The sequence below is a fragment of the Cheilinus undulatus genome, linkage group 22 (assembly GCF_018320785.1).
Source record: "Cheilinus undulatus linkage group 22, ASM1832078v1, whole genome shotgun sequence".
Taxonomy (NCBI): Eukaryota; Metazoa; Chordata; class Actinopteri; order Labriformes; family Labridae; genus Cheilinus; species Cheilinus undulatus.
Window position 1 is genome coordinate 25,172,621 of NC_054886.1, and position 26,269 is coordinate 25,198,889.

Genomic DNA, 26,269 nt, shown 5'->3' on the forward strand with positions numbered 1-26,269 from the left:
TGGTAGTAGGAAGGCATGAAATGTAATTTTTCAAATGTAAATCTAAAATTCTTTGTTGAAGAGTTTGTCAGCTGACCAAGAGATTTTCAGTAACATTTCATTCTTTCTTACTCTGAAAATGTTGAGATCTGATGTTAAACAAAAGGATAATAAAACAACAGATTCTGTTCATAAATCCTCGCTGTGCTTCTTCATTATCCTTCATTATAGACTGGTATAGCCACATACTCATGCTTTTTTTTTATGTCATAGAAACTCTCAGACCCCTGTCACATATAGAGTTTGGTGGACTTGATGAGATTCAGAGTGAAATTTCAACATTATTTTAATTTTAATTTAGCTCAGTTAGCTTTCACATAGCACTTTGTCAGTTGCATCTAATGTTGTATAACGAAGCCACCTGCCATCCAGCATCATGTTGCACTATGACCAAGAGGGATCTGGCTGCAGACCGCAGCTCTCAGAGGCCCACTCTCTCAGATCACTGCTGAGGGACTCTGCATCTGTCAGGACATACTTGACATCATTTTCCAGTACAATGTATTTTCCCTTTTAGAAGTCTTTTTTGTTTATTTGACTTTATTCACAAACAGAGTATAGCAGTTACTTTCATGAAATAACCACATTTCAAATAAGCACCCTGTCATAGATATCAGAATAAAGATCTGGGATTTAATCATGTATAGGTTTGTTTTAGATGTAGTAACATGAACAGTGTCTCACTTTAGCTTTGTAAGCTGAAATAGCTTTTCTAGCAACCTAGTTATTATTATGTATGCCAGTATATCTACATAAACTGTTGCAAACCTAGCTAATGCTAATACAGCTAAGTTGGCAACACAGGATAATAGCTATGTACTTATGTTAGCTTTAGCAAACTTAGCACATGCTAATGTAGCTTAGCTGGCTTTAGTTATATAGCTATTTCATGTGAATAAAATATGGGGTTATGAAATTTTAAAAAACTGTAAAACATGTATAGTCTTCAGTTACATGACATGCGTAGCAAGCAGTGTTCATTTTGGCAGCTATTTTAATTTTTTTGTTCTAGTCTTTAAATGAAACACATTTTAGTTTCAGTCACATTTTAGTCAGTTCTATCCTTTTTACTTTTAGTCAAAACATTTCAGTCTAGTTTCAGTCCATAAAAAGTCCTCACATTTTGGTCTTTACTTTTAGTCCAAGCATTTATTTTCTTGCCTAAATCTGGTACCAAGTCAGGGTACTGTGTTCTCTGCACTCTGCCAAACCTGGGGTCCCTGCTTTCTACAGCTGAGAGGCAGAGTAGAAACAGATGCATTGTATTTTGACAGATACCCACAATGGACAAATATCACAGATTTTAAATGTCCAATGAAAACTACATTACATTTTAGTCTAGTTTAAGTCATCTTGACGAAAACTAAACATAGATTTTTGTCAGCTTTAGTCATTGCACTTCTATTTTTGTTAGTTTTAGTCTAGTTTTTGTCATGGAAAAAAGGCTGTCGACATGTAGTTTTAGTCGAACAAAATTACACTGGTAGCAAGGTTATGAAAGTTTGGGATTTGTCACTAGTTTTTATTTTCATTGAATATTTACTTTTTGTTACATATTTCAGTTTAGTTTTTACTGCTGGTTTGTTTTAGTTAAGTTTTGAATTTGAAAATGTCTTAATTATAAAGTTGTTTTATGATACAGTTTTTATTAGTTGTTGTGTTAGTTTTAGTTTTTCAGCAATACGGGATACATGTCAGGGATGAGACCCAAAGAGCCAGAAAAATGAACAATCATCCAATTTAAAAAAACAAACAAACAAAAAAAAAACATTCAAATAGGCTTCTTTTCACTTTTCATTGCATTTATCCAAATTTGATGTGCAAATGCCACTTAAGACTTTAGGGTTTTAGCCATTGTTTGAAGTTGTCTTCAATCAAACCAGGACATTTTACACTCTTGAGGCTTGGGTGTACATGTCAGTCATTCTGCTGTTGTCATAGAATAAAACTAGAGATTTTGTCTCTAACTTAATTTTAATTTATAAAGTTTTTTAAATCACAGAATTACTTTTTATTTAGCTTTTTTTATGTAAGCTAGTTTTTATTAATTTTACATATTTCAGTTAGTTAACTATAATAATCTTACTAGGTAACTGGCACAGCTCTGATAGCTTTAGTCTTAGATCTGTTATCGTGTTTTCATGAAGGCCAAGGTTTATTTTCCTGTAAGCAAACTGTGAAGTCGACTTATGTCAAGTTTTGTTAGGTTTTGCTGGTCAGGTTATTGATTTTTCACATTTGGTATTCTTACCCTTTCTTTAACCCTAACACTAACCAGGGGTTTAATACAGTTTTGTTTTGAAAGGTTTAAAATTTCATCCTAGGGCTGGACAGTTAATCGAAGTTTAAATTAATTCACAATATGTTCCACTGCAATTTTCAAATGCAGAAGGTGCAATGTTTGTTTGTTTGACATAAAATGTGTCTTAAAATAGCAGTTTTAGACATTTTTGACAGAGAGATGTTATTCTCAACACAGTATGTACACATTCGAGTGTGAGTTTTTCCTAGAATAAATTCCAAAAATAAAGCCTTCTTTCCTCGTTTTTATTTTATTTATATCCCATTAAAAATGAGAAATAAAATCATCACTCCCTTCAAAACAATAATCTGTATCACTTCCACAACAAGCCAAAATAACTGAAATCTTTCAACATTGTTCAGCCTCAGTTCAATCAACCAAGTATCACATTCGTTATTGTATAGAATAAATTATAGCTTCTTTGCTGAGAAAAAACACAAGACGAGGGACCTAAAACAATCAAAGCACATTAAATTGCAATATTGGGGAAGAAGTTACACAATTAGATTATGTTTCCAAATTGTTCAGCCCCATTCCATCCTCACAGATGCAGTGTCCACACTAGTGGTCTGCAGAGCTGCGGTCTGCACTGTACTTTGTTCCCTAGTGAAAAATCTATTTTAAAGGGATATTTCTTGTTTTTAAGTTGGGTTGTATGAGGAACTTGGCGATAGTAGTGCTATCAGCCTCCAGAGATTTTGGTATGCATTTCCCCTTTAGTAAGAAATCGCTTTAGAAGCTAGGCTACATAGTGCCGTTACAGGTATAATCTATCTCTGTAATTCAGTGAGTTTAAGGTAAAACTGAACCCAAACAAAGGTGGCCCAATTGCCCATTATATTGGGCATTTTTGTAGGTTTTCATTTTTCACCCAGAAAGCTGCTGTGCTTGGCACCATTTTGCAAAAGGGCTCAGTGTACCTGAACAGCTGTTAGGGTAAGGAAAGAAGAAACTAAACTGCAATGATTTTGACATGAGTGACAATGACATGCTGTTTACTGTGGATAAGAGGGGATATTCATATTTATCTACAGATAGAGACTCAACAGAAAGAGAGAGGAGAGAAACTTTTGTGGACAGTGGGAATTTTTCTTCAAGGATAGCGGCTCACATGTCTGCAGTCCAAATCACTTCCATCCCTGCCTTACTAAACAGCGGGGTTGTGTTACAGCGAAGTACCTCAGACTTCAAAATATCCCTTTAAGATAGATTCTCTTTCTTTTAAAGAACTTCATTCATCAGGACTGTCCTTTGTCTGGGTGCCCACAGTCACCATGTAAACCCAAAGACTGTGGGAGGAAGCCAGGGAACCGACATGCAATGCTGAGGGAAGAAGGCCTGTAATGCTGCTGTCATTATTCCGTTTGGACACTTGATGTCAGTCTTGAGTTTAAATGTGTTTGACCTCAAAGGGGGAAATACCCGAACACGTCACTCTTGAGTTCTGTAGAGTCAGACCACAGAAGAGCAGACACAGGCAGAGGGCTGGGAGACAATTTTTTACTCTTCACCGACTTCTCTTCTCACAACATGGACTGTAAGTTAAAATGTGTACAAACTATTCGCTCTGATCTGAAGTTTCTAACTTGCTAGGCAGTAATATACACCATATTATGCTCACGTTTCATGCTAGAGGCTCTATTCTTTAAATCTGTGTCAAAGAAGCTTGTTACTGCCTGCGTGAATGACATGTACTCTTTGAGTTTGGTAAGCTGAATGCCTCTTGTATCTGTTTTAACAGTCATTTAAAGACAAATTCAGCGGTAATATGTTTGTTTCTTGCATTTTTTTCCTCTGCTCTCTCAAACGAAACATCTGCTGTTCGTTTGGCATACTGTCATTTAAGTTCCAATGTGGTGAACAAACTGGTGTGCTGTTTTGTCCTGTCTCTCACACTTTCTTGTGATTGTTTGTGTGCTGAAAAACTCTTCAGTGGTGTCATACTCTGCTTTAACCAGAGGTGATGCTGTAAGGCCTACAATGTGCTTCATAATTATACTTCAAGAAAAGTGTCCATTTCCGGATTCAGTGCCAAAAGTGCACTGGTCAGCTGTTAGTTGTGCTTGTTTAATCTGAAATCCATCTCTCCCACCCCATCAGTAGTGCTAAAATATAGCCTCTGAAGTTCTGCAGAGTTGAACTGAGGGGCACAGTGGCTTGTAAGGGGGGCACAGCCCACACACACTGCCACTCTGCCATAAGGCCAGATTAGTGAGGGGATGCAGTGATGTCTGTCTTTCTGGAACTTTGCCCCATCTCCACCAAGGTTATAATAGTTTTGGATTTTTCATTAGTTTCTATTGTTATTTCATTTTCACTTTCTGTGTTCGAAATCAGTTTAGTTTTTATTAGTTTTGACTGCTGGTTTGTTAGTTTAGTTTAGTTTTTATTTTGCAAAAATGTTTTATTTTAATTTAGTTTTTATTAGTTTTAGTGTTAGTTTTCATTTTTTACAGATAGATGTCGGGGATGAGTGATCAGACATTTTAAAAAACATATTTAAACAGGCTTGGCTTCACTTATCATTTTATTTACTTTTTATAGGCTAAAACTAAGGATATTTTGTCTCCATTTTTATTTTATTTTAGTTAGTTTTGTAAGCACACTATACAGTTTTAGTTAGTTTTAGTTTTTTGGTAAAGCTTAGTTTGGATTTAGTTTCAATTAACTAAAATGATTTTTGAACTGTAGTTTTAGTCATTTAGTTAGTTATAGTTAACTATAACAACCTTGATCTCCACACAGTATCCCTGGAGCTCAGTGAGAGTAACCATCAGGTTCTTGGTTACCTCTCTTACTAACGCTCTTCTTACACAATTGGTCAATTTGACCACGAAACCAGTTCTTGGAAGAGGAACTGGTGGTGCAAAACTTCTTTCATTTGAGAATAATGGAGGCCACAGGTACTTCTGGTAATATGATACAAAATTGATTTAAAGTACTTTTACATGTGTTTACTGGCATTGGAAAACAGCCCTAAACTTCTACTATACTACTACACAGTTTCTAAAATCAGATTTAAGACTTCAAGACTTTTTAAGACCTGAACAGGGATATGTTAGTACATTTTTTGCAACAATTAAGTAAAAATGAACAATTGAGACGATTTCCCTCAAGCGAGCCAGGCTGTCCAATGATAATTTAGTATTATAAAACATTGCTTTCATAAGCGAGGGAAAGAGACACGAAAGAGACATTAGGAACACATGAACACATGGACAGAGATCTTTTTCACACTCACTGTACGACCGTCTCATTACTGAAATTGTTTCTTTCCTGACAGCCCGTCGTGACAATGTCTCTATGAGAGTGAACAGACTTTTCTTCTGTCCTCAATTATTTTGCTATTATCTCTAAGCACGCCTGACTTGGGTTTCAAAACAATAGGTCTAAAGGGTAAAAAGTGTAGGATTTTTGGTGGGGAGACCCCAGGGACCGAGGTGTTTTGAGATTTTTTAGGCTCCAATGACTTTTAAATCTGATGTGTGAAAGCATTTTGGTTTCTCAGAGTCAATAAATGAGAAAAGGTGACACAAACAAAAACAACATGCAGACACTGCCAGACTGTGGAGATACACTTGGGGAATACATGAGGACCCACTTGGCAATTCATCACCCCCAAAAAGACTGGTGACGATGTGAGGAGCAGAATCCACTGTTCATAATCCCTCTTCCACACAACAGCGCAAGGGCTCAACAGATGACAAGGTGTGTAGGTGAATATACAGTCCTACAGCTGTTTTTGTGGTGGACAGTGAAGGTTTTGGAGGGTTAGTCAACATGCTGGAGCCAAGTTTAAGTGTATATTTTTAAGCCTAACAGAGATATACGGCACTTTTTTTGCACAATTTCTAATATTTTAAGTGTTTTCTTCATGCTGATGTCACCTTGTTTTCCAAGTCTTTGTTGTATTTTTGATAACGCAATAAATACCCCACTGTGGACTTGTTACCGAGGCACTACTGTACTGTGAGATTTTGATATCGTTACACCCCTAAAGCGCACTGATCAAAATCATTTCACGGCTCAATGTAGGCCTCTCAGTATTTGAGTGATTAGATGAAGTTACAGCCATGCCCTTTGTTTGTTATTTTAACATAAGTGGGGATGAAATGTAGGGCAGACTGCAGGTTATGTACTGTTAAAAAACAATAGTGGAAACATGCAACAAGCTAGGAAAAGTTAGGTCAGAAACTATGTAGACACTGATGAGTAAAACAAAGAAGAGCATTAAGTTGTTTTCTTTTAAAAAACGACAAAAGTCGTGTACTGACATGTCTACAGTCGCCATGGTTTGTGTTATACAGTTCTCTATGGAGTTTACTCGTCGGTAGTGGTAGAGATTACCGCTCAACACTGCAAACCAGTTTCTGCATTTTGATTTTTACTTTTTTTTTTTTTTTATTAATGATGTGACATTATTGTCTTTCAGCATCAAACAGAAGAATTGTCATTTTGGGAAAAACAGGAACAGGGAAGAGCAGCCTGGCAAACACCATATTTGGTGAGGAACTGTTCAAGATTGACCATTCTTCAAAATCTGGAACAAGTGAATGTAGGGCAAAAACCAAGTCTGTAAATGGAAGAAGCATCACTCTGATCGACACTCCTGGTTTCTTTGACACCAACAAGTCTGAAGATGAACGGAGGCGTGAGATAGTGAGGAGCATTGTTGAGTGTGCTCCTGGGCCTCATGCTTTTCTCATTCTTCTTAAAAAGGAGAAATACTCAGAGCAAGAGCAGAGTGTCATCGACCAAATGCAAGAATACTTCACTGAAGAAGTCTACAGGTATGCGACAGTTGTCTTCACTCATGGTGATGAGCTGCAAGAGGGACAGACAATTAAAGATTATGTCAGTGAGGATGAAAAGCTGATTGATTTGGTCAGGAAGTGTGGAAGGCGCTGCCATGTCATTGATAACAAATATTGGAAAGACAAGCCAAAGGATGATTACAGGAGCAACCAGTTCCAAGTGGAAGAGATACTAAAGACAATAGACAACATGGTGACTGAAAACAATGGAGATTACTACACCAATGAGCTGCTACAAGTGGTGGAGGAAAACATTCAACATGAGATAGAAACCATAAGACCATTATCAGAAAACATGTTGGATGAGGAGATCAGAGAAAGAGCTAAAAAGAACATTTTTGAGAAGCTATTGAATCTGCTGGTAGGCACAGGAACAGGCATACTGTTAGGAGCTTTGTTTGGTGTATTTATAATGACAAAAGTAGTTCTTAAATCATTAAAGACTTTTAAAAAGGCTGCAAAATCACTAGTAGGAATTGCAGTTTTAGCAGGAGCAAAAGCAGGAGCAGGAGAAACAAAAGAGCCAGCAGCAGGAAATACAGGAAATATTGGAAAATCAATTAAGAAGGGAGTATCAAGTGCTGCAGGATTATCAGTCAAAGCTTTAGCGGCATCTGCTGCAGTGGGAGCAGTGGCCGGAGGTGTTACAGGATGTCTTGCAGCTCCGGGAGCCAAAACACCACAGGAAGCAGCAAAGGCAGCAGCAGATGATGTCTACAAAGGAGCCAAGTATATCCAAGATAAAATAGATGAATTTTTAGACAAAGACTAAAACAGACACTGCAAAACAAAGCAATGATCTTTGATGCATGAACAGGGACTGAGAAGAGCAAATAAAAGTGACACCTTGTTTTTTAAATAATTCTAAAAGTTTTTATCTCTATGAAGAAGCTAATTCAGATGGACACGTGTGCATCTGATGTGGAAACTGATAGTTCCAGGGAGTTTAAGTTTAGAGAACAACTTGCCAGATGCATTTTGACCTGTAGTCTTTATCAAGGTCCCCAAGAAACACAATGGAAATATATTCTACTACAAGGACATACATATCTGCAATAAATAATTATGCCTCTTTCTTTGTTAGTCTTTTGCCTATTTTGGCTGAGACATGAGTGTGACTTGTGGTGAGATCAGCAAGCCTTCCATTCCCTACATTCTCAGTGAGAATGACTTGTAAACATGCACACCAAAATGAAAATCAAGCCATGACGCTGCTGTCACACAACAAACATGCATCCAATCTGAAAAGGAAACAAGATGATTATTATAATGTGCATCAGAGCCAAACTTACAAGATCAGAATGTCATTTTTGATTTAGATTTTCAGGGCTCTAAATAATGTGTCCAGTGCGGTTGATGTGGATGGAGTTCATTTTATTTAAGTCATTTTTAGCATTTTTTTTTAAGTCAGCCAACTGATGAGATTTTTAGCACTTATCCATTTTAAAAATGCACAGGATACATGCCCCTTAAAAACAATGAGTAATTATATTAGGGCCACATTTTAGTCAATATCATGAGTCTGAGTATGTCATGTGGATGAATAATTTTCTCCAAACCTACATGTAATACATTTTTCTGGTTTTATACTTCCTTTAAAATGCATATAAAGTTCTTGTTTTTATGATAAACATGCTAACATGTTAAATCAAAGGTAAAATGCAATTTTGTTTCTGCTATGAGATTGTTTTTATATTTAGAATTTTGTTAGGAGGTATTTTGAAAGTGTTTTGTCAATATTTAGGTGTATTTTTGATAATTGAATCATGGGCAAAGGTAGGCAAAATTCTGGAGGTTTCAGTAATGTTTCCTTTGTCACATAAATATAATGTGACAATAAACAGCAAATTCTTCATGTGTTTCTCAGAGTCTTTATTTCATTTTTGCAGTGGGTGTATCACTGCATAAAAATAACCAGTGTAGCAACAAAACATCAAGTCAGATATTAAAATTGAGACAAATACCATTTCATGAAAAACATAAGCTAATTTTGAATTTGATGGCAGCAACACATCTCAAAAAAGTAGGGACAGGGCCATGTTTGCCATTGTGAGGCATCCCCTCTTCTTTTAACAATAGTAGGTAGATGCCTGGGAAACGAACTCCTGGGTCTGTATTGTGTTTTTTTTTTTGTTTGTTTGTTTTAAAGCACCACATGTTTTCTATTGATGAAAGGTCCAGACAGCAGGTAGGCCTGTTTAGTACCTGGACTTTTTGACCGTGAAGCCATACTGCTGTGATTGATGCAGTATGTGGTTTAGTATTGTCTTGCTGAAATACGTCAGATGTTCCCTGAAAGAGGCGTTGTCTGGATGAGAGTATATGTTGCTCTTAAACCTCAATTTACTTTCCATCATTGATTGTTGTTATTGCAGATATGTAAGCTGTCCAGACCATAGGCACTAATGCAACCCTATACCCTCATAGATGCAGGCTTTTGAACTATGGTGATAAGCTGGATGGTCCCTCTCCTCTTTAGTCTAAATAGGGTTCACAAATAAGTTTCAAATTTTGATTCGTCTGACCACAGAACAGTTTTACATGCTGCCTCATGACAAGAAGACGGTGGCATTTCTGGATCGTTTTCACATATGGCTTGTTCTTTGCATGATACAGCTTTAACTTTCATCTGCAGATGGCACGTTCCTGGAAGTGTTTCTGAGCCCATGCAGCAATTTCCAGTATAGAATCATGCCTGTTTTTAATGCAGTGCAGCCTGAGGGCCCAAAGGTGTGAGCATTCAATAATGACTTCGGCTCTGTCCCTTGTGCACAGATTTCTCCAAATTCCCTGAATCCTTTGATGATATCAAGGACTGTAGATCTGTAGATGGTGTCTTTGTAATTTTACATCGGGGAACAAGTTTTTGATGCAGCTTTTCACAGATTAGTAAACCATTGCCCATCTTTACTTCTGAGAGACTCTACCTCTCTAAAATGGCCATATTATACACAGCCATGTTACTGGCCTGTTGCCAATTAACTTTATTTACTGCAAATTCTACCCCTGCTGTTTCATTGGTACCACTTACTGTTCCAGCCTTTTGTTGATCTGTCCCTTCTTTTTTGAGACGTGTTGCTATTGTTAAATTTAAAATGAGCTACTATTTTTCATGAAGTGGTATAATGTCTCAATGTCAAAATGTGTTCAGGGCTCGACAGTGCGGGCGTTTCACTTGCATTTGCGCCTAAAAATAGGTGTGTGCGAACTGTAAAAAAATATTTAGGGGCACATGTGCTCCTTGGGAAAAAAGTTAGCGTCAAGCCCTGGTGTTGTTCTTTGTGTTCTATTGTGAATAAAATATGGGTTTAATAGAGTGAAAAAGCAGTTGCATGGAGTGCTACATGGGTTTTTAATAAGTTTAAAAATGCTTGATAAATATGTGTCTGTCTGGTGATTTGGAAATCTGTTTTTATTGACATTTTCCACTGTGCCCCAACTTTTTGGAACTGGGGTGTTTTTAATTTTCAGAGTTTAGCATGCAAAGAAACAAAGCAGGAACTTATGTAAAAGGATCATGATTTAGTATTATTCCAGTAATGTGAACATGATATTAATTTAAGTTTTTTAGTTGTTCTGATTTGGTACTATAACTGAAGTATTAAAGAAAGGAAACAATTATACTTGACTTGTATACTTTTTGAATGGTGGAGCTCATTGGCATGCAACAGAACTGGCTTTTCTCACGCAGACTAATGTAAAAATAGAAATGAACCATGTGATATTATCTTTTCATTAGCCTGCTGCCAATAAACAGGTCAAACAGGTGGAAAAACTAGGTGAAAAGAAACTCAATCAAGGCACAGGCTAAGACGCTGTCACAAAAGGCTTGAGATCAGAATCATCCTAAAACCCTACACTCATTTCGAAAGCATGGATGGTAAGTTATGACAGCTTATTCTCAGTTATTCTGAATGAAACAAAACGATCTGTTTTATATTTAACTAAAATTGGGAGGTCTAATGTTCATTTTTAATTTCTAATGAAAATAAATGACATCATGATCAATTTTTGTTTATTGATAACCTGGCAAGGTTACCTTTTTTAATAAGTAAATGATGCACTCTGTCAACTAAAGTACTTTAAAATGAATCACTAGCAGAACAAGACTTTTGCCAAGTACTTGCATCTCATATTATCTAGGCTTTAAGTACGCTCGACTGCATTTAAGTAACAAAGCAAACATTAAACTAGTATGCAAGTTTTGCTGCTCTGCAAGTATTTTTTTTTTCTTGTTTCTGAGTTAGGATAATGTTTTCCTCTTAGAATTAATGACTTTAGTCAAACATGCATGAGACATAAACATGCAATGACATGCTTAAGCATACAGACTAAAGGTCTTTACACACTGGGTCCATTATTTTCAGATGTGCAATCTGAAAAAATATCACATACTCGGACCTTGCACACTGAGTTTGTTGCATTTTTATTGCTTTTTCTATGAAAATTCATAGAATGTGGCAAATTGTTTTGTATTGCAGGCCTGTGGCTCTGTCACTGCTTTTAAATCCTGCTGGATTCATCCTCATAGAGAGGTTCATACGGGACACACTCATGCATCATAGCACCAAGCCAAGTTTGAGAGAAACTTTTTAATTCACTATCTGTTATGGCTACAAACGTATGCCCTTATCTTTTAATTATATATCCATAGTTGATATCCACTGATACACCGGCAAACTATGTTTAAAGTGAGATTTCTGTGTGTTGGAGAGAGAGAGAGGAGAGGGGTTGGGCGGTGGTGAGCAAGGAAGAGTGAAGCAGTGGACGCTGTTTTGAATCATCAATGACTCATTTAAATGACTTGGACTGATGCGAAATTTTGCATTAGATCAAATTTGTCCTAAAAAAAATTATGATGAACGAATTGCATCATTTTGCAAACATGATTAGAACAACATGAGCTTATTTTTTAGTTTTTTTTTTGCATGCAAAAAATTCTGACCCAAAAAAAACACCCCCCCCCAAAAAAAAAAAAAAAAAAAAAAAAAAACAGACAGTGTGCAGAGGCCTTAAGTGATATATTTCAAGCCATATTCGAGAGCTAAACTAGGCTGCCAACACTAACATGTGAATAGCAATGCAGCTCAGACCAGACATCAACTCATTGTATTTTTAAACAAATTAATCACGTTATTTTGTCTTTTAAGGCACACCCTAGTTAAGCTACCAATATGGGGCAGCAACTTGGCAGTGCTCTTTGCCAAGTTGCTGCCCCTGCCCTTTGCATGTTCCTGCTCTTACAGTGTTGGAAAATACTGTAATTACTGTGCATATAAATGTTTTATTCCACAAAAAAAACTCCCAAACAGTTCAGAGGACAACATAATTTGCATTTTGTGATAGAAAACTTCTCCTTTTACCATTCCCTTTAGATATTTTTATCAAATTTTCTTTCCATGAATATGCCAGTGTTGAAACTTTCAATCTGTCAGAGGTTCCTTATATTCTTTCAAAATAAAAGCAGATTTTTGTTAAAACAGGAGGTGAAGTAACTTTAGCTTGAGATGGCACAAACTGCAAAATAAAAATACAACAAAGATCTGTTACCTGAGAAAATTTCTCGGCTTATTGTCCTTAGATAACATACTGTAGGGCTGACAGCTTCCATCTGATGCAATTTCAGAAACCATTTTATTGCAAAGGTGGCATTATAACAGTACCACGCTTTAAGTCAGAACGACACATTTTGTATCACAGATGGAAAGTGCATGACTAGGTGCTTGGTTTTATACACCTGTGGCAACCTTGTCTAATTGAAACACTTGAATGTAATAATTAACAGATGAGGCCAAATACTTTTCACCATGTACATCAGCAAATTCCCTTGCAGAAAGATTTCTTGAATACCCCCCAAAAAAACTGAACCAGCAACATTATTGTCTTCCAGAATCAACAAGAAGAATAGTTGTCTTGGGAAAGACTGGAGCTGGGAAGAGCAGCATCGCCAACACTATTTTCGGAGAAGCTGTGTTCAAAACAGACAGTACAGCCAAGTCTGGTACGACGCAATGTCAAGCAATAACCAAAATTATCAATGGAAAAACCACTATGTGGATTGACACTCCTGGGTTTTTTGACACAGAGAGAACTGAGGAGGTGATGAAGCCTGAGATAGTAAGGTGTATCACAGAGTGCGCTCCTGGGCCTCACGTTTTCCTTATTGTACTCAAAGTGGAGAAATTTACCGAGCATGAACAACAGGTCATTAAAAAGCTGCGTCAGTATTTCTCAGATGAAGCTTTAAAATTTGCAACAGTTCTTTTTTCCCACGGTGACCAGCTTGATGTCGGGATGAAGATTGAGGAGTATGTCAAACAATGTGAAGCTCTGGCCAATCTGGTGAAGGAGTGCGGAGGCCGGTGCCATGTCATTGACAACAAATACTGGAAGAACAACCAGGAAGATGAATACAGGACCAACAAGTTGCAGGTGAAAGAGCTGCTCAGAACAATAGATAAAATGATTGAAGAGCATAAGGGAGGCTGTTATACCCATGAAATGCTACAAGCTGTGAAAAGAGACACACAACAAGAACAAGAGAATATCAGACGATCATCTGCAAACATGTCACCAGAGGAGAATATGCAAAATGCTAAAGCCAAAGTGTTTGCAAAACTGGTGGTTAGATTTTCAGGTGTTACAACTGGTGCACTGTTGGGAGCCTTTCTTGGTGGTGCAGTTAAGTTAATGAACCAAGAAGGGCCAACAGTAGTGTTGCTAGCAAGCGTAGCAATAGGAACGGCTGCAGGGGTAGCAGCAGGGGTTGATGCAACAGGTGGTGCAACAGCAGTCAAGCAACCGGAATCATCTGGTGATGATGTTTAGCAGCTACAAACAGAATCATGTAGTTTTTAATCAGTGTTCCCTGGTCTGCGTTCCAGAGCAGTTTTTGCTAATCTTTCACTTTATGCTGTTTTTTAGACTTGATCGATCAAATCTAATGTCATGAACATTCAAGTTAGACTTATGACAAGCTACCTGAGTGTGAAATGATTTATGGTTCTGTAGAAGACAAATTTTGTAAAAAGTCTGAAAATTGTGATTTCTTCCTGATCCTGGGGAACTATACTAGACTGTCTCAGCAATGTCTCTGATTGGTTGATCACACCTTAACCCACAAAACTTCAGCGCTCTGCTGCTACTTGTGAATTTAACTGTGGTTTTTAAACACAGGACAGTTATCTAATTTTTGACAAAAGACAAAAATAAGATTGTCTTTATATTTACAGAACAATTATTTTTGATAGGGTGTGCTGACAGTTTCATTTAGTAGTTTAGGGGACAAAATGTTTTCTCCTATTTTTTGAGAATGGGTGAATGTGGGCTATATGCAAGCTTGTGGTAACTTGATTTTGGGGTTTCACTAATGTCTGCTGTGTCACAAAAAAATATAACGTCACAATAAAATTCTATTTCTTCATGTATTTCTATGAGTATTTACTTTTGTGTAATGGTTCACTACATAAAAATAGTTGGTGTGGTAGATTCTTTAAAGCCTCCTTTTTCTGAAAAAGTATCCCAAAAAAATCATTATAGTCATTATTTTCTGTCACATACCCTTCACTGTACCTTTCAGGGAATACCATTCTGGGATTTGTATTTTCTTGCATTCAACTGTGAGCCTTCACCTGCTATTGACTGGCTAAAGTCCCTGTGTCATATTCTAAGACATGAAACAAAAAGAGGGACAAAATGCTAGAAAACAAATAAAAGTCCTGTAATAATTTAACTTGTAAATAGGTCAGCATTGATTTAACTTAGCTTTGGCTAGTATAGAGCTGGTTCTCTGACCTAATTTAAAGCCAAAAAGTTAAAATAATGGACTTGAAACAAGAATTAAAACACATCTTTAAACAGTTGTTTAAGCCTTTATAATACAGGTCACTGCTGCACTGTGCTACAGTCAAACAGCTGTAGCATGCAGCTTATGTCATAGTCCCTTCAAAATGAGGACTCTGCTTTATGCTGTTGTTACAGGTATCAAACTTGAAAAGGAGACAACACACATGTTACCTGATTACTATTCTGCATGTTATTCTGACACAAGTGGGTGACGTTGTTTAGCTACCTGACTGCACTTGGCCATTAGAGCAAAGCATGCTGACTTGACTCAAACTGAGCTGTCGTCTGTCACATATCTTTTTACTATGCTGCTTTTGTTTTCTAAGTTTATAAAATTAACTTTCAAAACCAGGTAAAATGAGGCCGTAATATCTGCTATAGATGCTGTAGGTGTGTGGGTTGATTGTAGGGATGCACAATGTTGGACTTTTGCTGACATAGGATATGCCGATATTTACAACATAATTTTACGGAAACTGATACTGATATTTAGAAGTAGTTCACACCCAAAACTTTGGTCCTTAAACACACAATTTAAAGCTTGAGGATGAACAAATTAACACACTTAAAAGTGTAAGGAATGACGATGAATAAAGCAAAAGTCCTCAGCTGACACAGGTCTGTTGGTCCAGTAAATTATAAACTACACTAAATTATTTGTAAGGCCAATATTTACAGCTGATATAGGCAGATAAAATATTGGTTGTAAATAGCAGAAATGTAATTAAATCAATATCAAACCAATAATACTGCACATTCCTAGTTCAGTGTACTAATTTCACATGCACTAATGAGAAAAACAACCCTCCCCTAAATTTGAAACAGCAAATACAACTTGAATGAAGGACTCGTCTGTCTACTCTACTGGACCTATCAGCTCTTTGTTTGAGCCACAGTCACAGTCATGTAATCACAAGCAGACAGTTTAGTGATATAAAGTCTGTCTCATTTAAATAGTTCAGGTTTCCTTTTCTCTGTTAATTTGTGTTACATGTCTGCTTATAAGAAGTCTTCGTTATTAAATGTATGCTAAATACACTCCTTATTCTGTTATTGCTGGTTCAAACAAAAGTCCTACATGAAAATGAAAAGTGGAGGCTTTTAGTGTGATTCATCTGGCAGAAATTGAATGCTATAATTAGAAACTTTTAGTTTCTTCTTTTAGTCTTCCGGGTCTTTAGACCAGTAAGATTTTGGTTTAAACATATTTTCAGCATGAGCTGGGTTCAAGCAACACTGACACAGGCAAGCCAGCAATTAGTCTGCACCATTGGTCTCAGACCGCAGCTGCCTCTGTGTCAGAGCTGGAGAGGGAGAAGTCTGGGATAAAATTTAAGCTGTAAATCTCATTTATGTTACATTTAATAACCTTTCCACCACCATGGCTGGGAGTTCAAGAAAACTCACCCCACACTGACAAGACAGAACAAAAAAGTGCTCTGTGCTTTTATATTGTTTTAGAGCAATGAGGGCTGAATAATTCATTTGGGACTCACCACGACCTACATTTTGCAAAATATCCAGGTCATTACAGCAGAGAAAAAAAATCTTCAATGCATGCTTACATTTGGGTATATCAGCATAAAACAAAGTGCGGATCTGCATTTATTAACCCCTAACAGCTGTTTATCCTCACATTGTCATAAGTTTTTTAAAACATTTTTTTCTACATGTCTTCCAGCCACTTCTAAGTATGCCTATAATAAGAGATTATTGGTAGCCATTTGTGGTAAAATGATTACTGTTCTATAAAGAGAAGCGTAATGTTTGTTGATCACTCCATCAACCCACAGAAGGGAAACAAGTCAGACAAGTCAAAACAAGAAGCAAGTTAGAGCAAAGGAGTGAGAGAAATGACTCATAGTAGAGACACGTCAATGATCTGTCTCAGTATTTTGCACAGTTGATGTCTGCTCTGTATCTGACAGCATGGATGGTAAGTTAAGCTGAAATTTTTCAGCTTTTGAATCCATAAATAAGGGCAACTCTTTAGGACAAATTATAATTTTGTGGCTCTAGCAGCAGCTGTTGTTCCATGTTTCCTTGTTATGCATACCTCTGACTTATGTTTTGTAGTTACTCTTTTCCTCCACAAAGACGGCTAGTTTTCCCGTTTTTTAAAGCTGACGGCATCCAAGCAACACAAATGTTTCTGTTCTCATGCTTCCTTGTCAATGTGTGATCATCGGTTGTATAATGCATATTTATCACAAAGTCAAGAGAGCTACTCTGGTGGCATGTGTAATATTGAGGTACCAGCATGATCAGCTATGTAACATGAATTTAATTAAACTTCAATAAATTACATCGAATGAAATCCAAGAGCTGTTGTACTCTATATCAGCACCTACAGTGTTTTATCATTAAAACTGTTAAAATACGGTGCTTTTATATCACAGTGATGTCCAAGTAGCATGCAACATGGATTTGTTTAAAGGAAAAAATGGATACATGCATCGCACTGAGTCAGAGGGTGGAGCAGAGACAAACACGACAAAGCCTGTGGTATTCTTATCTAAGCAAACCCTGCACTTTTCTGAACACGGTGTTAATGTGTTTCAACATTTTTAGAGTTTAACCACGGTGAAACAATCAGAAAATGTCTAATTTCTCCACTTGGTTTCTAACTACTACCTCTTGCTCTCTTTCTCTCTATTAATGTCAGAGTTGGTCATCTATGGTTGGGCTCTCTCTGTCTCTCTCTCTAAGCATGTCAATTTCAACACAAACAGCAGACATTTTTGGACACCATAATCTTTGTGATATATATTAGTAGGGATGTTCCGAGGCATATAATTTCCACCAAATGTAATTTTAATTATTACTTTCAAGTAAAATATTCTGTTAACCAACTTTAGACTAAAGTGGTGAATCATTGTTACACCGTAATAATGCAAAGTTGTTATGCAGGATGTTGCTAATGTTAGCTGTGTTAGCATTGCAGGCCTTAAATCTCTTTGCAGGTTAACGTCCACATTCCTGAGCTGAATATTGTCCCTCAGTGCTTTGGTTTTCAGTTAGCATAACCTGACACAGCCTCTGGACAACCTTATCCCTTTTTCTAGATCAAAATAGTGTTGAACCGCACTTCCTTTGAAATGCTCATCACAAACGCTGAAAATAAACACATGATGTCGCCCAATCTGTTCTGTCCAGCCCTGCTCCCATCTTGATGTTCAAAGGTACTCACTGGATCTTAGTGCTATATAAATACTCTTGTCCACGAATTCCCCACTGTCTTTCTGAATAGTGCACATTCTGAATATGGAAAGTTTCGATAGCTTGAAATGTCTGCCTTCAAATGAAACAACTTTTTTCATAGCAGTGCAAACTTTGCTTCAGTCCCATATCCAGTTTTTATCCCTATCATTCAATTTTGAACTACCCTTGTCCCTTGAAACAGAGTAACAAGGGGTAGCAGTGAATTTTTTTCCTACAGATGACCTTTAATGTTCCTGATGCAACATCAGTAAAGCTTCAACCTCCTTTTTGTCCTATAGTGTTTATTTTTACTCAGTAACGAATGCTATCTAAAATGTAGTGAAGTACTGTATTTCCCAAGAGTACACCTAAGTAGATTCTGATCTTAAAAAATACTCAAGAAGTGAAAGTACACACAGATTTTTAAGTACAGTAACATGAATAAATGTAATCAGTAACTTGTCTCTGATGGTAAGTCATAGCTAGCCTCTTGCTTTATTTGTACAATTGGTCTTACAGAAACCCCTTCTTTTTGCCAAATCTACCAGTGTGAGATAGTTGTTTGTACTCATTTTGATAAATGCCTGTTTGATGTGTATTGTGAGGGATGGAGGGAACTTGAAAATATTTGAAGGCCAGCCAAAAAAGTCTGGAAACCACTGCACTAGAGGTGACTTCTTTGCCTAACAAAACAAAATACCTCTTTGATTCAGGTGGTATACTAGATGTTTGCATTTATTTGACTGGACATAACAGATAAACATCAGCTACTGACATTGGTTCATGCCACATTATTTACTAATTTCTGATGTTTGTCCAGAGGGCTAATACTGATCAATATCAAAGCTAAACAGATGCATCTGTGCATACTTAGTTCATAATTTAAAATGTTGAAGTTAAGATCATCGATAAACTTTAAGTCGACAGTACTAAATTGCTTAAAAATGCAAAATAAAGAAACATACAATTCTTCTGTCTTTCCTAATTTAGCATATTTGTGTGCTGAAAAGTCCAAACTTAATTACTGTATTCTGTCGTGCCAGTGAGGATACACTTCAAGACCAAATGGGTGGGTTAGTAACTGAAAAAGATGTTCTGAGAAACTCACACAGTGTTATTATTCTCTTACAGCTTCTGCTGTGTGGAGGATTCTCCTCCTGGGAAAAACTGGTGTTGGAAAGAGCAGCCTAGCCAACACTATTTTTGAAGAGCCCATATTCCAAATAAACCACCTCAGTGGCCGGCCAAGTCATCGCTCTCGAGCTGAAACCAAATCTGTCAATGGAAGAAGCATTGCATTGATTGACACTCCTGGCTTCTTCGATGCTGGAAGCTCTGAGGAGGAAATGAAGTCTGAGATAGTGAGGTGTATCACAGAATGCGCTCCTGGGCCACACGCTATCCTCATTGTCCTCAAAGTGGAGAAGTTTACAGAGCATGAGAAGGCTGTCATCGCTAAAATATGCAAATTTTTCTCAGAAGATTCCCTAAAATGCGCTGCAGTTGTCTTCACTCATGGTGACCAGCTGGCTGAAGGAATGACAATTGAAGAGTACATCGACCAAAGTGAAAGTCTGAGCGATCTGGTGAAGAAGTGCGGAGGCCGCTGCTGCATCGTTGACAATAAATACTGGAAGACCAACGATGAGGACAGCTACAGAAGTAACCAGTTCCAGGTGGCAGAACTTCTCAGCACCATAGACAAGATGGTGACGGAGAAAAATGGAGGTTACTTTAGCAATGACATGCTAAAGGAAGTAGAGAAAGCGATACAGGGAGAGGAGGAGCGAATCAGAAAGTCATCTGGAAACTTATCAGAGGAAGAAATTAGGCAGCAGGCAAAAAGCAACGTCTTTAAGACCATGACAGAACATCCACTTAAAACAAGGTTCCTAGGTTTTGTGGGTTTTACAGCCATTGCTGGGATACTTGCTGCTGTCTTTGCTGTGTTATTTGGCTCAAAAGCTGGGAAGGTGATCACAGAAAATACCACAGAAATAATAGCAACACCAATAGCAATAGCAACACCAATAGCAACACCAATAGCAACAACAATAGCAACACCAATAGCAACAACAATAGCAACGGTGGTTGAAGAAATAGCCAATGTTGTTCCTGATGTGTCTCCAGCAGTCAGTGTTATAACTGAAGCAGTTGAAGATTTCATTCAACCCATAGTGGACATACCCGAGACATTTGAGACCATCTTTGACACATGTAGAGCCTTGTTTGAAACAACTTATGATCCTTGGAATCCATTTGAATAAATACTGCTCATTAATCAGATATTACTTACATTGGCACACTGTTTGGTGTGTTCCAGCTGTACACAACAGGTGCTCAAAACCTACAGCATGAGATACACAGTAAAAACTAGAGTGCTGATATCTCAGTGTTAAGCCGATTTAACTCCTGCTGAATCAATAACGTATGCAGATGATATTACAGTATATGCATCAACAACTACACCCGATGATTTGACCACCACCTTGAACAAGGAATTAGATATCATAGGAAAATGGATTCAAAAAACAAGCTTATAGTGAATACATCCAAGACAAAAAGCATAGTTTTGAGTCAAATCATTCTCTGAGGCAGATGCCAGAGCTTAAACTCTTCATCAATAATTCACCTATAGAGCAAGTAAAGGAAATTAAACTTTTGGGCGTTACCTTAGACAACAAATTGTCCTGGTCCCAACATACAGAAACTATTGTCGGTAAAATGGGAGGGGTTTGGCTGTAGTAAGGAGAAACAGAAAATTTCTTACCCCTGAATTAACTAAACTTGTACTGAATACTCTTGTTCTCTCACAGCTAGATTATTGTCAATTAATATGGTTGAATGTGACAAAGAAAGATTTAAGTAGACTACAGCTCATACAAAACAAGGCAGCATGCCTGGTGCTCTCAATGTCCATATGACACTAATATCAACAGCATGCACCAAAGTCCTGGCTGGCTAGAGGTGGAGGACAAGATGACTGCTTCATTACTACTGGCAACATGGAAACTTTTGCAATCTAAAACACAATACAGGAAACTAAAACTAAATATAGATAGAACACTAGACAAGCAACAAATAGACAGTTTCCACTACCAAAAGCAAACACTCATTTCCTAAAATGTACAGTAGCGTACAGAGCAATGAAGGCATGATGGAATTCCCTACCACTGTTGGAGACTAAATTAACACAAAAATCTGTTTTTTAAAAACTCATATTAAAAAACGCCTTGGCATATCATATTTGTAGGACACTAGGCACATAGTGTTTGTAGTTTTCTTATTTTAACCTTTGTATCAATGTTTTGTGGATGATATTTTCTTTATTTTTTACAGAAATTATTGTAAAGTTCAATGGATATTTTAAGTTTCTGGATTTGTGTGAAGTATGATTTTAATTCTCTTTCTTGCTTTCTTGTAAATGTAAATGGATTTATTATATGCCTGTAAATATGTTTGTTTTTAGCCTGGACCCACGGTTAAATTTAACACTATGGGAGATGAATTACCACTGATGATTTCTCTGTGTAAAGTTGATCTGTTAGTATCAAAGAGTAGATTATAAACACAACTGGGAATAAACTGTACACTCTTCAGAGTTGGCAAACCTGTAGAGATACGTTTTATTAACACCCTACAGAGAAAATAAGTGTTGAAAAGGTTTACTCAATTTTAGAGGTAATTAATTAAACACCAATCTGGGGTGGAACCATAGACAAAACTACATCTAAATATTTAAGTTTTACTTTAACACTGCAAAATATTGTGTAATTTTTTTGATGACCGTTTATTTGAACATTGGACTTTCGATTAAGAATTACATTCTACGCTCTCACATGGACGGACAACAGATATTTAGAAATACAAAACAAGACATCAGGAGGTTCCTTTTTGATTTTCTGGTTTTGGTTTAAAGTTCCACTGGCAACTACAGACGGGACAATTTAGCCTAAAGGATGCTTGCCTAAGGCCCAGTGGCTAGATGAGATATCTGTTTATCACTAAGGTAGATGGAACTCATGGGTGTTGCTTCTTTTACTCTTCAGATGGACTGTTGTCCTACAGCAATACCTACTAAAATGCTTGCAGACGACTTAAGACTTGTGATTTTTGCTCCTCAAGATCATTCAAAGACAGGGGAGGAAGGGAACTAATTAAATGTACTCATGTCAACATAACTGAGCAGCTTTTTGTGCACTTGTACTTTTTAAAATACATTTTAAATTCTGCAATTTCACTTTTACTTGATTATATTTTGGGGGAAGTAGAAGTGCACAGATACTAATACCAGTATTATGTATTTGTACCTATTTAAAGAACTCACAGCTTGTGTGAAGTTTTCATAAAAACCTATTCAGGTTTGAAACCTCATGGAAATTCTTGTTTGTGTGCTTTAAGCTTTGTGCTCACTCCCAGCAACACAGTGATTAACATTACATCTAACATTTAAAGCAAATTAAATGTGAATTATTGCAACAATATCTATCAAAAATGAAAAGTGATTTGAACCTCTGATGCAATTAACCTGACAGAAAATCTATGTGGCGCCATCCAGTTTCACATGTGCAGCTCAGCATCCTGACTTCTACCAATCCTGCATAAATAGTATAAACATCTATTTGCTATGAGGGGCTTTAAAAAGTATGCAAAACAATTGATCTTGACCATCTTGTTCGGATTTAGGCTTGAAGACTAGATACCTTGATTGTAGCAGTCTCTGGGTTGTAGTAATTTAGAGCTTAAATATCTTGTGCTTATTTCAAAGACAAACTCGATGTTCTTTTCATAACTCTGTCATTTTAAAGGATTTGTTGTACCAAATCCATGTATCCTTTATTTCTTATAATAATTTATGAAACAATATGTTTTGCTTTGTTACCTGTATAATGCACTAATAAAGCTTCTGATTGGGCACATGTCATTCCTTTTTTTTCCCCAGAAAACTATTCATATACACTGTTAAAAATGAAGTTTAATGATATCCAATTTATATTTTTTTCTTTTCGATAAAAAGTCCCATTAAAAGACAACATAATGGACACACTGCCTGCAGCTACAGATGCTACCATGAAAAGTCACTAACAAAAGCACCATTTGCATGTTTCAGTCACACTTTGTAAAGCATCATCCCCAATCTACTGACCTGTCCAGGAATGAAACTACATTTATGTAGCTTGTTTGTTTGTGACTTTTCCTGTACATGTTAGATTCATTATTTCAACTAAGTACTTGCTTATTTAGATTCAAGAGATTCCTTTGCATCTTAACTGTAAAACTAACTGACTTACTTTGGGGAAGTCAGTCATTTCATATTTCAAGTGGGCTTGTTATGCTAGCATGGTGACATATGTTTCCAACTCTCTATCCATTTTCTATACCTCTTATCCCATTTGGGGTCGCAGGGTGGCTGGAGCTTATTCCAGCTGTCATTGGGTGAGAGCAGGGTACACCCTGGGCTGGTCACCAGTCAATCACAGGGCTGGCATATCGAGACAGACAACCAGGTACACTCACACTCAAACTGTGGCCAATTTCACCAATTAACCTAATGAGCATGTCTTTTGATGGAGGGAGGAAGCCCGAGAACCTGGAGAGAACCCACACGTGGACTGGGAGAACATGCAAACTCTGCACAGAAAGACCCTGACCAGGGACCTTCTTGCTAACTCCTGCGCTGCCGTGCAGCCCCTGTTTCCAACTCTTCAAGGTTTCATTTCGATTCATTTAAGTGGTAAAAGGGGGAAAAACAACTCTCTCATGAGATTGTGTTTTAGATTCAACCGGTCATTTTTATTAATTCCTATGCGAAAAACAACATATCAGTTGTTAAACAACATAAGCTTCATGCATACAGCTCTGAATAGAGCTCTGTCTTCATTTACGAGAAATGAGCTAGGCTTTACTTTAAATGCTTAAGTTTCTCTTTCTGGTTACTGGTGGAGTTGTTTCCCAGAAGTCAGGGATGGATGCTGCCAAAAAACACACTAAACCATAAAAGAAAAAAATCTTTCAGCTTGTCACACCTAGAAACTAAACACCCCACCCTGAAGAGGTATGACAAGGTGCAGCATTGAGTCTACAGTAGCTATATTAAGTTCTCATTACTTTCATTCATTAATGACATTTACATAGTCAGTGGACTGATAATGATGTTTTATCAAAACAGCAAAATGTTTAAATGTGAAAACAACTGCATTTGGAAATTGCTATTTTCTAATGTTTTTTTCTCTGTTTTTCTGATTATCAGAGACACACACTGTCTGGTCACAAGTGAGATTATCCAGCTTATCTGTGTAGATTTTTATTTCTCCAGTAGTGGTGCTTCATAACATCATGAACACAACATTTGAGTGAAGCCTGGTGTTGCCTGCTTTCTTGTCATACAGCACTACATTTGTTTAAAAACTACTTTTGTACTTCATATACCTGAATAACATCCAGTGTTCAGTCATTTTCTCATTTTAAATAAGGCATTTCTGTCTCTCTACTTTTCCTTTGGATGAGACATGTCAATCTTTTTCTCATTTTATTCCTTTATACATTCATTTTTTGTGAATGTAACTCTTTAACTGCCAGTTTAATTGCAAATGATTCGACATGTACGGTGGCCGAGAGGTCTCACACAAATGCAAATTCAAAACGCTTTGCAAAAAGAAAAAAACACAACGACATTATGTAAAGGGTTCTATATCTTTCTATCTTTCTTTCTTTGTAAGTGTACAAGGCACTGGCGCTGCTTAGGCGTGGGTCTGCTGCCTCAGACGGCCATTCTAGTCTGTGAATGCATCATCTTGTTGCAGTTGTTACATAAACATGATTTCAAGAACATGTGACACTCATTCTGCTGTTCAGGTACAGCTGATCAACAGGTCAAACCGGTAGTAAATGAAAGACTTGAAACCTGGAGGTAAAGCAAGGACATCAAACAGCCCAGGGGACAACATGGACGGTGAGTTTAGTTTGCTTCTGGTACATGCAGTGATTGGGGAAGATTTAATTTATTTCATAAAGGAAAAGTAGTTTTAACATTTTGTAAATATTTTACTTTTACATTTGGAATGATCAAAAGTTACTAAAACAATGACTTGAATGAATAACACTGAGCTGAGTATGTGCAGTATGAAGCTGTTGTATTCAGTCCAAGTAAATGGAATTTTTAAGATAGTAAAAATAGAACGATGCCTTTTTGAAAACATGTTACAATCTTTTAATTTTTTTTTCTGTTAAGGTTATGTTTGAATAAGGGCTGTTGTTTTTTATGTCATATGCAAAATGAGTTACAAGTTGATGTTTTTGTTGTAAAGAGATGTTTGGGCTAGGCTCTCTAGTAAGAGTAAATATGACAGAGTTTATCTGAAAAAAAAAAAAACTAGTGAAATACTCAAAGACTTACAACATACTGTGATATGATAGTGATCTTTTGAACCTCTTGAGACCTAAGCTTTTATTTGAAATGCATTTTTACCGTTTCCCTCTTATTTGAGATAACTGGGACCTGACAAGTCTAAAACCTAAGCCTTGTCTATGAATAGAAGAGTATTATAATATTACTGATTAATACTGGTCTATTTTAATAGGGAATAGTCTTTATTATAATATTGCTGATTAATACTGGTCTATTACAATGGGGAATAGTCTTTCTTTTAATATCCATGATTAATACTGGTCTATTATAAAAGGGAATGGTCTTTATTATAATATGAATAATTAATACTGGTCTATTTTAATAGGCCACATCAGAGAATATGGTCTAGACCTGCCCTCCAGACTTTTGATACGAATTGGTGCTATACAAACAATGATTGATTAATTGACCTAGTAACTTTTATAGTATTAGAAAGTTCACACACTTTGATGCCCTTTTTATCAGTTTTACCTGTCAGTTGTGACTCCCCTCAATATTTGTATTAAATGTTTCTAGATATGCACCCTTTTGATCCATCCAAAAAATGGATATGGAAATTAATAATAATGTAATATATTTCATTGATTTCATTGTCTCAAAAATCCGTTTGAGAAATTGGTTGTTGGGGGTGATCTTGCCCCACCATTGCAACCCTTGATG

At 36.8% G+C, this 26,269-nt stretch overlaps 2 protein-coding genes across 2 annotated transcripts; both read left to right on the forward strand.

The window, feature by feature from the left end:
• Window positions 1-3,793: 3,793 nt before the first annotated feature.
• Window positions 3,794-10,471, forward strand: LOC121504846 (GTPase IMAP family member 7-like). Its single transcript, XM_041779919.1, has 2 exons — window positions 3,794-3,878; window positions 6,774-10,471. Exons 1-2 carry the CDS (start codon window positions 3,872-3,874, stop codon window positions 7,925-7,927), a joined length of 1,161 nt encoding a protein of 386 aa, XP_041635853.1. The 5' UTR covers window positions 3,794-3,871; the 3' UTR covers window positions 7,928-10,471.
• Window positions 10,472-11,000: 529 nt separating this feature from the next.
• LOC121504847 (GTPase IMAP family member 7-like) lies at window positions 11,001-23,118 on the forward strand. Its single transcript, XM_041779920.1, has 2 exons — window positions 11,001-11,035; window positions 19,333-23,118. The coding sequence occupies exons 1-2, from the start codon at window positions 11,029-11,031 to the stop codon at window positions 20,466-20,468; spliced, it is 1,143 nt and encodes a 380-aa protein (XP_041635854.1). The 5' UTR covers window positions 11,001-11,028; the 3' UTR covers window positions 20,469-23,118.
• Window positions 23,119-26,269: the final 3,151 nt, after the last annotated feature.